Raw genomic sequence first — 13,331 nt, 5'->3', positions numbered from 1 at the left:
TGTCCATGAAAAGAGAGGCCCAGGGTAATATCAATTCAGACTATTGAACTGAACAGTACTTGATCAGCAAGTCTGAAAATTCTGGTACTTCTAATTAGTGCAAGCTATTTTTGACAAGGTTAGTGAATGGAGAGATGGTCATAATAAATAACACTGCACAAAAGCCCAAAATATAATAAAATATAATAGTGGCACACAAATTATGACTATAACAACAAAAAAGTGAATTCACTCTTAACAGAAGCCATATTCTGTAGCATCCTTAATCGAATCTCATTTAAGACATCTTCCAAAAAAGTAACATCGCCTCTTCGAGTCTTCATTCCCTGTACTACCCCAAAGGGCACATGTTGGCACCTGAAATAGAGTGATCAATTTAGTTAATGGAAAACTGAAAAAGAGCTAGTGATCAAAGTATAGAATAATACCACTTTAGAGAGTAGTATGAACTTCACCTCTCATAGTGGGATTTTAAAAAATTAATTAGATGCAATATGATGTGGTTTGCTGGATGCCACAGAAGATGGTAAATACACAGCATCATTTTATAGAGGTAATCATGAGCATGTGATTAAATTCCCAGTTGCCTTTTTGAAAAAAAGGAGATGGGGGTTAAGAATTTTGACCCCCATCAAGCTACTAAGAGCAGACATCTAATAAAAATGTTTATTAAATGTTTTAAGCAATGCATTAATAAAGCCAGGGCATAAATTAGTATAAAAAAGCAAATCTGTTTTCCACACTAACATCTTGAAACAAAAAAATTTCAGTAAAAAATCTTTAACAACTTGGTACATTTTGGGACTTGGCACCTAACATGATCCTGAGACAGGTAATTAAGCACCACAGACTTTACCTTTTTGCCCAGTCGTATCCCATGATCTGCAGCATTTGGAACACTTGCTGGAAATGCCTTTGTTGCCCTTTATCTGTCTTTGGGGAACAACAGTATTTGAAATAAGAGTGATAAGTTAATCTAGAGAAATGGGATGGACACGAATCAAATTAAAATATTTGTGTTCTGACAGACTACAGTCATTGCCAATTGCTATATTTTAAATAAGCATGCACTGAGGACGCCACTGGAAGAAGGTCTGAGTGCACTAGAAGAGAAGGAAGGAAGAACTGTTGCACCCCACAGTAAGGAGGACATTTGAACTTAATATTCTGAGTTTCCGGTTTAAATTCCCTCTCTCAGCTGTTATGACATTTATGTCAAAGAAGAACAAAGCTAAGCTCTAAAAAGATATTTAATGGCAACTTTTTTTCTTAGGGGAAAGGGAGGTTGCACTTGGAAGAGAAGGAAAGGGAAGAAGAGACTAAAATACTACTCAGCAACAAATGGAACAAACTACTGATACACAGAAGAGGTTAGGTCAATCTTAAGGGCATTCATGATGCGAGTTAAAAAAAGCCAATCTGGAAGGGTCACATACTATGAGTCCATTTATATAATACTCGCACAATAGCAAAATTGGAGTGGCAGGAACAGAACTGTAGTGGTTGCCAAGGGTTAGTTTGCGGGGCAGGTGTGATTACCAAGTGGTTGCCATGAGGGAGTTTGTTCTGTGATGGAACAGTTCTGTACCCTGAATGTGGTTTGGCGATGGTTATGTGAATGTACACGTGTGATAAAATTTCACGCACACACACACACACACGCGCGCGGGTCCATACACTGGTACATGTAAAAACTGGCAAAATTTTACTAAGGTCTCTTCCATTATCAACTTTGTGTATGAACAAAGTATTATGGTTATGTAAGATATTATCTTTGGGGAAAGCTAGGTGAAGGGTATATGAAAACTCTGCTATATTTGGAAACTTCTTGTAAGTCTTAAAATATTTAAAATAGAAAGTTATTTCTTTAAAGTGCATTTTAGTAATCTGTACATGTCCATTTCACATAACTATTTTCCTAATTTGAATAATTTTATTTTTACTATGAAGCAATGTGAACTCTTTAATTTTTACATGTTCTTTTTTGCCACCTTAAACACACTTAGTACTGAATTCTTTCTATAGTTAACAAAACTATTTTTCCATAGTTTTTCAACATGGCATCCAACTTCTATCTTTGCAGTTTTTATGAGGTAGGAATCATAATCTTTTGTTCTTCATTGTGATTACTTACCACATAAATCATTGTATCAAAATTATACTTGTCCATTCGATCTATAGCAGCTGCAAGATCTCTGAAAAAACGGCCATGAGTCTAGTTACTAAGCAGATCTGGGTGACAGTTTGTTTTACCTATTTAATTAGTAATGAGGCTTTTCTAATTAAGAACTACTATCCCACAGCTACCCATGGTTTTACAAACCCAGTATCATACAAAAATAGCTTTGGGGAAGCAATAACATTAATAATAAGAGTGCTGTGAAAAGATAAAAACGTAAGTGGATAAGAGCTCTGGGACTAGTAGTAATAACTCAAATAGCTCTAGGTAAAGTGTCTGTGGGTAAATGTTTTAGGACTTGTTGATAATAAAAATAAAAAGTCTACTGGAAGGAATCACCTATTGTCACTTGTTTACAATCCATTCTCTTAACATATGTAAAACACCAGTAATGCGGTGGCTCAATAGTTATCTTCTAGCCCCTCTTCTGTTTTACGATCAGCGAGTTTCAAAACTTTGGATCAGTCATAAGTAATACATTCTAAAACATTTTAAAAGATTATAAAGTACTTTGACAAAAATTCCATTTATCTCTTTTACCCCTGATTAAGTACAAGAGTTTGCATGTAATATAAAATAATGAAAAATAAACCATAAACTAAAAACTTTCAAGTCAAGATTATGAAAATATTGAAATTTAAAATTAAAGCTATTTTTGACAATATTTAACCCTGGGAGGAATTAAACAGTTCTCAGGTCTTTTGAAATGTTGGGATTATAAAATATCATTAGTACCCACCTCCTAATCTTGATATAACACAAAATATGCATTCTCAATAGAGACAAAAAGCAGGCTCTTGAAGGACAAAAACATATCTTACTCTTTTTATTAATAAATCATATCTGCATATAATACATATAGATATGTAGTATATCTGTGGCATTAAAATTCATGAGGGGTTATAAGGAAAAACAGGTTATGAAACACTAGTACAGAAGATTATTCCAAGAATGAAGTCACATACATCCACCCCCATTAGACTTTTTGGTTTGAGCAAAGGACAAAACAGAGAAAGCTTTTGATCCAATAAAAGAATGAAAAAGAATATAAGAAAAAGTTGTGAGTTGAGTTTGTAGAACTTGATTTTGAAAGCCAGAAAATAAGCTAGGTCATTAGTTCAGGTGTCTCATTTCACAAAGTTCGGAACCATGGCCCAGAGAAATTAAGTGATGGTCATGGTCTTACAACAAATGTTCAGTGTCTAGCCTCACTGTGTGCTTGTGTCAGTATTCAGCACTTTTATTTGTCTATTACAACAACTTCTGTAATTCATATCTACACACATAGGTGTATTCTGTAAGAACCAAATGAAGGGGCAGAAACAACTAAAGACAGAGCAAGATGAAAAATTAAACATTTCAACAAGTGTCAAAAAGATAATTATTCTCCCAAAGAAAAAAAAGAAAGTATGGGTATTATGGTAAATACAGTTGGGCCTCCATATCCACAGGTATCACAGATTCTAGCAATTGGGAATAGACAATTTGGGAACAGAAGGTTCTGTTGTTGGTATGGACTCTGTGGTCAGGACTATTTTATGATGGATGCGTCTGTCCTGACATGTAGAGACTTTGGCCTTGTCATAATTCCCAGCAGTATAGTATAGCAACTATGTACATAGTATTAGATATTAAAAATAACTCTAAGGATGATTTAAAGCATATGAGAGGATGTGCGCAGTTTATATGCAAATACTACATTACATAAAGGACTTGAGCATCTGTGGATTTTGGTATCTGTGGGGAGTTCTGGAACTAATTCCCCATGGATACCAAGGGATGACTCTATACAGAAAAATCTAGACCTAATAATAGCCACAGAAAGATACCAGATCAGGACAGCTATAGAGCAGACACATTTTTTTTTTAACTTTAACAGAATTTGTTGGTTTTCCTTGATTGCCTCTGGTCCGACTTTGGAAGAGCTTTCTGGGTTTATCTGGCCTTGTTTCTGGGCTGCAGCTTCAGCTTTTAAGGCCCTTTTTTGCTTCTTCCGCTTTTGAGCCTCCTGGTAAACCCGAATGCACAGAGCCTTCTTGGTCACCCAGCCGCGGTGGGCTTTTCGGCAGTACAGAGCGGGAAAGGTGTACTCAATCCCCAGCTCCTTGCACGTCTTCTCAAAGACTTTATAGTTGGTCTTGTGGAGGTTTTTGAGCATCTTTTTCCTCTGGTCAATACTCATCAGCAGATAGCGCTTGTGGGCTTTGTCCTTTCAATATTTCTGCATGTGTTTTTCATAACTGCGGATCTTGACCGTCAAGGCAACAATTCGAGCCTCCAGGGAATGGGTATCCTCAGGGTTTGCCACAACCTTGTTCATCAATTGCTCTTGCTTGATTTTTAGCTTCTCCTTCTGGTTCGCCATTTCCAAAGATAAGAGTCTTTTCATGACATCATTGACCTTCTCAATTCCAGGAATGTTCTGGTAATCTTTGAGCAGTGTGGAAGGGGGTGAATCATCTTCTTGGCTGGGCCGGACTGGTTTCTGGATGGCATATCCACGGGCAGCCCAGAGGATGAAACTGCGCGGTAAGGGAATGCCCCAGTGGTCAGATGGAACTCGGGCGCACCCTCCTCCCGGCGGCCCTAGGACTGGAGCTTGGGTGCGAATGGAACTCAGCACCCTCCACGCCGCCCTCAGCATGGTGACTTCTGACCAGCAGACACATTTTTTATAACTGCTCAAAGGTTTCTCTTGTAATCTGTCCACCAATAATTAGCTGGCATAAAAATTCTTTCTACTATATATATATATATTTTTTTTAAGTACAAGTTCTTTTTTTAAAATTTTATTTATTTATCTTTAGAGAGGAAGGGAAGGAGAGAAGGACAGAAACATCAATGTATGGTTGCCTCTTGTGAGTCCCCCACTGGGAACTGGCCTGCAACCCAGGCATGTGCCCTGACTGGGAATCGAACCATGATTATGTGGTTCACAGGCCCGTGCTCAATCCACTGAGCTACACCAGCCAGGGCTATTGTCTTGTGTTTTCCTTCCTATTAGCTTTGTCTTCAAAATAAGTGTGCTTGACAAACCCAGACCTTACTGAGTAACAGAGATTGCCCCTTTCCACAGGGATCAGCCGTGGAGACAGAATTAAAAATATAAGTGATAGGGCCTACTTTCCCTTGGCCTGTTTCACCACAGTCAGAATGAGGACTGGTACATGCAATGAGATGGTCACTGGTACATGCCCATGAGATGGTCTTTACAGAGTGGGGACTCCACTGAGTACACACGGCCACCTATCAGTGTGCATTCCCTGCCAATGTGCAATTGTAAAATACTTGTAGTTGATTATGAGGTATCTCAGTTTTACAGCGTGTAGAACAACGTATTCAGCTGTGGAATCCTATGATGTTTAACTAACTCTAAATAGTTTTCAGTCACTTTTCTGATGATATTAAATCTTTCCAGGAACTGTAACTGGCAACAAACAGAAACCCAATAAATATATTTTGATTAATGAGAACAAGAGATTTAAAAACTGGCATTTGGTAATAGATATGAGGATAAAATAATTGTCTTAGCATCAGTTCAAGAACAATAACATGAAGTCACATACACATTGTAATGCTGACCTTTACATACAATACAAACCTGGTTGCATAGAGAGAAGTTCCATCGCTTCGCATTACAGTACAGATTGCAGAGGGGTTGCCATTCCCAGAAAGATCCACTACAGCTGATCCTTTTCTACATATGGGAAAAAAGGTAACTCTGAAGCAATTTAAGAAAGTAAGCCATTAAAAGTAAATATCTCTAACATTATCATTGGCAAACCAGAAGCTATTTTTATTACTTAAGTAGCAATAAGTGGTATAAACAATGAAGATAAGATGGAATCTGACCATGACTCTAATAAGAGCAGGTATGATTAATATTATGTTATCTTTAAAAAATACGTCCTTAATATATCTAATTGGAAAAAAATGAAACAGCATATTCATTTTTCAGTTCAGCAGTTTAAACATGAAACATCGTATTTTTCTGCTAATTCCAGTTATTGTAATATTAAATATTGGCTTAGTTTTAACATGTCATAAAGTAATAAACCATGGAATTTTGTTATTGTCTTTATTGCCTGATCAAAAATTAGAATCTGTATATGGCAATCTAAAAATTTTCCTTGAGGGCACTGCTGAGGATGTCATGAAATACTTTCTCCATGTCTTCCTTATGCAAATGACAAGAAAAATTGCTCTTTGGTACTATGGAAAGTGGCACTTCTAAGCAACTAGTTTGCTTCGACATTACACATGCCTGAGCTCCTGTGACTGGTGCTGTTTTTCTGCTTGGTTGACAGGAAGCTCAAAGTTAAATTAGAAATCTGCCTTAAGCAAGGAAACAGCTCTGTGTGTGCTATGTGATGTACTAATACCACCTGACTTCGTATTGTTTTCTGCCCCTACGTCCTGATTTCCTCATTTTACTCTTTCAAAAATTTGTTGTAGTACACCTATTTTCATAAGAAGATGTGAGTTCTATTTCCTTTTTCCAGTTATACCATTAACAGCTTGTGTGACAGGCAGGTCATGTGTACTTTCTATTCTTCAGTTTGCTCCTGTGTAAAGAGCAGGTAACATCCTTTCTCCCAACCTTATCAGAATTTTGTTACTGCAGCAAAAGATAACATGCAGGGATGTACTCTGAACACCAAAAAACACTATTAAAAATATGCCAGAAGGCAGCATAGCACATTCAGTTGTTCTCACTGAGAGAATATATCAATACCAATTTCAAAAAAGAACAAATCACTAAAGAATAGTCATTCTTTAGTAGATCTTACACTGTTTTCTGTAGGAGTCCTTTACTGTCCAGCATCTTTAAGACTTCTTGAGATTTTTCACGATAAAATGATTCTCCTGAGTATTCATCAAAGTGTACTCCTAGACGCTAAAAGGATTGAGAAACAATAGGAAAAGAAGTTGTTTAAATGTGCGGTTACCTTACCCTAAGACAAAACAGGATGCTCTACAATCTGTCACACAGATGGGGAAAGAAGAATTACATCAAGTCACTCCTCTGTTCTAACCTTCTAAAGGCTCCTCCCATACCAGTCAAGTCCCTGTAACAGTACTATACAGTCTAATATGGTGGTTCCAGGCATATGTAGATATTTAAATTCAAATAAAATGAAATTAAAACTTTAGTTTCTCAATCCCATTACTTACACTTCAAGTGCTCTGTAGCCACACAAGGCTAGTGGCTACCATATTGGACAGCACAGACACAGACCATTTCTATCACCTCAGGAAACTAGACTGCAGAGCCCTGGAAAATCTTCTACATCATGTCCCACCCTACAGCCTCTGCAGCCTCCACTCCTACTGTTCCTTATCTTGCTTACCTACTCCACCCACATGGGCTTCTTGACTGACACTCTCCTCATTACACCCATGAACAGCACACCTGATTTCTTCTTCCCTGCTTGATTTTTCTCTATAACATCACCACCACTGAACAAACTATATGGTATTGTTTAATTTGCACCATGTTTAATTCACCCTCTGTCCCCTTGCTAGAATGAAAGTCTATGAGAAAACTTATCTTTTTCATTTACTGTTATATTTTTCCCATGACATAACATTTTTATTAAATGAATAAATTTATGCCCATCACATATAGGCCTAAGGCAGCAATCAAAGGAAAAACGATTACGAAAAAGTGAAGGAAAGATATGAGAGAGAAAAGACAAGCGAGACTGAAACCAAGTATCAGAATGTCACCAGATACTCAGTCTATTCCATTCACAGGCTTCAGGATTATTTCAGGGCTCCGACTTTCAGCCCAAATAACAACATTTGAGTCCTAATTTCCAACCCAATGTCAAATCTATTCTTAAAACATGAGCTTAAGGACAAACTTTGCTACTTAGTGATACCAGTCAAGAGCTGCACCACATCACAGGAAAGTAGGAGGACAGTGGGCAGGTACCTTGTAAATCCGAATGTACTCTTCTACACTCAAATCCCGAAATTTTTGCCATAGCCCAAGTGCTTGCACGTCACCCAGTTCCAATCGCTGGAAGAACTCATGTGCTGATTTTGCTACACTCTTATCATCTGCTGCTTCTTTATTAACTTGTACATAAACCTAAAGCACAACAGTACATTAAATGAAGTATATTATTAGTCACAGTTACTTTTAATAAAGAAGGAAACAAAAACAATCCTGAAAATTCTCATTTAGAGGTTACCCAATTGCTCTCTTCACAGTGTAACCTTTCCTTTTTTTGTAATGAGTTTTTAATGAATCCTATAGAGCCCTCCTCAAAATGCTTCTAAATGCATAAATATATTTATTTACAAAGGAAGTAATTACATTGAAATGGTTATCCAAAAACTGGAAAAAATTTGTGATATAGCAATGAAGGAAAATACAAACTTTCTGAAAGAGGTTAGTGAAAATAATGTGTAATTTTTTCTTCTCTTACATTAAGACAGCCTGGCTTAGACTAGACTGGCATATCTTCCTATTCTTTTTTTAAAAAAGGTTTTATATATTTATTTTTAGAGAGGGGGAGGGAGGAAGAGAGGAAGGGAAACATCAATGTGTGGTTGCCTCTCACATGGCCCCACCGGGGACACGGCCTATGCATGTGCCCTGACTGGGAATCGAACCGGTGACCCTTCAGTTGGCAGCTCGTGCTCAATCCACTGGGCTACACCAGCCAGGGCTCTTCTTATTTTTTTAAAGTCAAATTATTATAACTACAACTTGTCTGAGAAAAGGTTGAAGAAAGCAGATGGTTCAATCTGGCAAAGAAAAGGCCAAAGAATGATATAGCAGCTGATATTGTAAACTGTTCTCTAAATCCACAAAAGACCAGTAAAATGGGTGATCTAGGAAAACTCTTTGGATAGCAGTTAGCTTAATTATATTACAGCTTGGGATCCTGAGAACTATGTAGAGCGCTCACTACTTGAGTTTTTTGGACCATTTTCCTTGGCTGGTTTAGCTCCACACCCACCAATGACAGGGGTGAAGTTGGATAGCTTACTAAGGACTCTTCTAGGACTCTGTTCACAACACAGTTGTTAATCATTTTCCAGTCTCCAAAGTCCAAGGTTAAATATCAACATTGTCGCTCAAGTAGTTTTGAAGTTATGCATAGGGACTATAAAGACTTTATTTACAAGTTGTAACTCCCAGAGAGAAACATGAATGATAAGTTTATGACCCTTATATTTTTTCCAGAAAACTACTAGAGTAGCATGAAAGTAATAAAAGTTGGCAAGTAAACTACCAAGAGAAAAATGAGGTCTCTAAACTCTTAGTAATATCATCAAAGTATCACCGAAGGAGTATTTAGGTAGCCAATGCTTTGATTGCTGGACCATACATTGGGACAACCAGAAAGTGGCTTATACCCATGAGATACTACCAACAAAGGGGAGAAGGCATTAAACAACTGTCTCAAGGCAAAAATGCCTCTCCCTTCATAGATGGCTGTGTTAATACTGAAATGGCAGAATTCAATGAATACTTATCTAAATAAAAATAAAAACTTCCTTAATATTTTTCCTCTTTAAAGCATATTGTTCAGAAACAAGTTAATATAGCAAGCCTGAGACTGGTATCCTTCAAATGTCCTGTTTGCAAGGTCAGCCCTTGACTAGCATCTGGGAACTTGGATTTCGGGAATGTTCCACCAACCTGGTAAGAATGGCTCACTGTGCCTAAACTGTGCAAAAATTATGGTTTATGCTAAACACCTGCTTTCCTTCTTTGGAGTTTGGAATTTTAGTACATGCTATGGAGAGGGTACCTACGTGACCCTCCAGTAGAAACGCCGCGCACAGAGCACCTAATGAGCCTCCCTAGTAGACAACATTTTATATGCACTGTCACAATTTGTTGTGGGAGGAATTAAGCACATCCTGTATGACCCTACTAGGAAAGGACTCTTGGAAGCCTGGGCCTGGTATCCTCTGGATGTCTCCCCAAGTGCCTTTTCCCTTTGCTAATTTTGCTTTGCATCCCTTTGCTGTAATAAATAACAACTGTGAGTACAATTATACGCCGAGTCCTAGAAGTCTTCCTAGTGAGTCACCAAACCTGGGAGTGGTCTTGGGACACCTGACACACATATCATTAAAATTAACTTCTATGTGGTCCTATGAATACGTCTAAAATAAGTCAGTTAATGACAGAAAAAGATGATTTTGGTAGGGTATAGGAAAACTAAGACAGTAAATTGCAAACTTCCTGACTTCTGAATGATCTATTGATAACTGCTTAATACAGGCACACATCAAGATACTGTGGGTTCAGTTCTAGACCACCACAATAAAGAGTTGTAACCTTTTTGATGGTGGGGGATCTTATCTTCAATTTGTAAAACAAAAATTACCTACAACTGTGAAGTGCAATAAAGTGAAATGCAATACATTGAGGTATGCCTCTAGTCCAGCCTACAGGAGTAAGGATATTTACATGGTTTGTGATTCAAAATCAAACTAACTGTCTCTCTCATTCTCTCTCTCTCTCTCTCACACACACACACACACACACTTTATAAGCAGAAACAGAAATCCCTATTTTAGTAAAAATTTTAGTTTTTTTGAATCTAGGACTCTTAACTCAAATAAACATTTAAAAATCTAATAAGCACTCAAACTACTGATAAGAATTAGAAAAAACTCAACCAAAATCTTTTCCCTTCCTTCAAATTTAAAACAGAAGTAATTAAAACAAAATAAAACATAAAAACCCTTTCTAATACTTTAAGAATCTTGGCATTTCAGCAATTTGTAGTTATAAACCAAACAGTACTGAAAATCAACTGACACTATCAATCAGAACAATAAAAGAGCCTTAATCAGCACTTAATATGCCTGTAAAGACACAATATAAAACTGTAATTATGAATATTCATCATTGTTTTAGAAAAGAAATGCTTTTTCCTTCACAAATTTAATACTATATACTTCTGAAATTATAGACACTTTTCAATTTACAATTACTACAAACTTGTTACCCTTAGAAAGTACGCATTTTGAAGATAGCTTTCTTTAGAGGCTAGATCTAGACACGAATGGAATAAAGAGGAAATTTTAAAGAGGAAATTTGGATTTGATAATTTGAGGGTGTGGCCTAGGCAAAGTGTTTATGAAGATGGAGACATAATTTTCTTTTAGTTACTAGAATGTAAAAGCCAGCTGTTTTTCTACTAGGTAATAAACTAAATGTCTGAAACCTCTTTAAAAAATATTAACCTTTTCTTTTCATTGTTTCTAGATGTTGGAGCTGCCAAAAAACGTATGAAATTTATTTCTAATTTAATTAATTATAGCCAGCTCTTGGGATGACCTGCTAAAATGTAAAGAAATAAGCACGAAAAATTAAAGTAGTACATAAAGCCCTCTGATTCCTTCTTAAAAAAACTTTTTTTTATCCTCACCCAAGGACATTGTTTTTTCACTGCTATTAGAAACAGAGAAAAAGGGAAACAGGAAGAGAGAGAGAGATTGGTTGCCTCCCATATGCGCCTGAACTGGGCATTGAACCTGAAAGCTAGGTATGTGCTCTAACCTGGAATTGAACCTACGACCTTTTGGTTACAGGACAACACTCCAACCAACTGAGCCACATTGGCCAGAGCCCTCTTACTCCTTAATCCCTTAAGTTTGATTTTGAATTACCAGTAGCCACACAGGCATAGTCTATTTCCTTATGTCAGGACCCTAACCCCATTTCTGGTTATTTTTTTCTTAAAATTCAGAGTAACTGCTAAAAATGGTTGCATAACTTAGACACTAAAGACCCTTTTATCTGTACACTTATTTGTCCTCTATCTTAAAATGCATTTAATTTTAATATCATTTTTTTTAGAAAAGAACATGTTAATTCATGATTATAATTCAAACAAGCTCACTGTTAGTTTAATTTTGATTAGAAACTTCTTAGAGCCACTGGTTGAGACAGCTTCCTTATATTCAATGAAATATTAAATAAATTCAAACAAATTACTATATTAATACATCAAATAGTTAAACAAAGTCAAAGCCTGGCAGGTAAAAAATAATTGACTTTAAGTAATTCATTGTCAAATTTCTCATTAGTATCATACATTATAGCAGCAAAGAAACAGCATTTTACAATTTATTTCTCTCCTTTTAATATTTGGAATCTCCTATTTTTATAATTACTAACTCCTTGTAGATCATTACACATTAGTGCCAGCAATACAACATTTGTCATGTGAAGAAGGTGTTTTTGCACATTTCAATGGGGTGGGATAATTACTGAGCTATTAACATGTACTCTGGCCTTGCTTGGTATTTTATCCTTGTTTTAAAAACACTTAGAGGATGAGACCCTATAGTGCTGTCCCAGAAGAGCATGGGTCAAGGAGAAATTTAAGTGGCTTTAGGGAGGACTGTCAATGGTAATGGACTGTTGAGGAAGCTGCCTGGAGAGAGGGGAGAATTGTCTACGTTGAGGAGGGAATATGGAAACACTCCTAGGAATAGCAGAAGCTGGGCAGCCCCTGGGGTGGCAGTAAGCCCTTAGAAAAAAATGGTTCATGGTGCCCCTAACAGGAAGGGTGGTCTTTAGGCCTGTGGAACTGGGCCACAGCAAGGACCTCCCAGGGGAAGCTTGTGGCATAAGCAGAGCTGTGTGCCTGCAAAGAATTATGCAGGCTTGGAAACGGGCATATCCGTCAAGATGAGTCTGGAATGAGGCCAAGAAGAGTCCTCCATTGCCTTCCCTAGATGCACATAAGAGCCTAGATAACTCTGCATGATTTGGGAGGTGGGGAATCCCTAACAATAACTTACTTGACTCTCACTGCTCTCAAAAGAGATGGTGGGTTTCAGATTTAAGTAGACTTTTAATATAAAAGTTATTTCTTGCGTGTAAGTGTTACAACAAGTAAAAGTCACATCAACCATAACAATCACCCTGGAAAAGTAGTGTGACCTAACCAATTAAAAACTTTGGAATTCATTTCTTTATACAATACAAATTTCTAACTGCATAAGTAATCCTGTATATATCTAGGATTGATTCAGTCTTGAATTATTTTCTTAAGTTTGGAAAATTGTTCTGAGACTAACACCAGGAAAAAAATACAGTCTCTTGAGAAAACAGATACCTCCTCCACATTTTTAAAAACAGAGCAAGTTAATATTATCACTCATC

The 13,331-nt window shown here is 36.9% G+C and overlaps 2 protein-coding genes across 2 annotated transcripts in view; both read right to left on the bottom strand.

Annotated features, from left to right (window-relative positions):
• The window catches only part of RARS2 (arginyl-tRNA synthetase 2, mitochondrial), a 64,654-nt gene that overhangs the window by 7,908 nt on the left and 43,415 nt on the right, over nt 1-13,331 (bottom strand). Inside the window, exons 9-14 of the mRNA XM_037039363.1 lie at nt 8,118-8,276; nt 6,970-7,076; nt 5,781-5,876; nt 2,135-2,195; nt 857-933; nt 233-357 (exon numbers count right to left, since the gene is read on the bottom strand). Coding sequence (XP_036895258.1) covers nt 233-357; nt 857-933; nt 2,135-2,195; nt 5,781-5,876; nt 6,970-7,076; nt 8,118-8,276 — 625 coding nt within the window. The remainder of the gene's footprint in view (nt 1-232; nt 358-856; nt 934-2,134; nt 2,196-5,780; nt 5,877-6,969; nt 7,077-8,117; nt 8,277-13,331) is intronic.
• On the bottom strand, nt 3,834-4,831 carry LOC118982400 (28S ribosomal protein S15, mitochondrial-like). Its single transcript, XM_037039461.1, is given in 1 exon segment — nt 3,834-4,831. A coding segment is annotated over 1 exon segment (990 nt). The 5' UTR covers nt 4,824-4,831.

The sequence above is a fragment of the Sturnira hondurensis genome, unplaced genomic scaffold, assembly GCF_014824575.4.
Source record: "Sturnira hondurensis isolate 20B ecotype Veracruz unplaced genomic scaffold, ASM1482457v3 Scaffold0025370, whole genome shotgun sequence".
NCBI classification, from domain to species: Eukaryota; Metazoa; Chordata; class Mammalia; order Chiroptera; family Phyllostomidae; genus Sturnira; species Sturnira hondurensis.
This window is presented reverse-complemented; position numbering and strand designations above follow the sequence as displayed.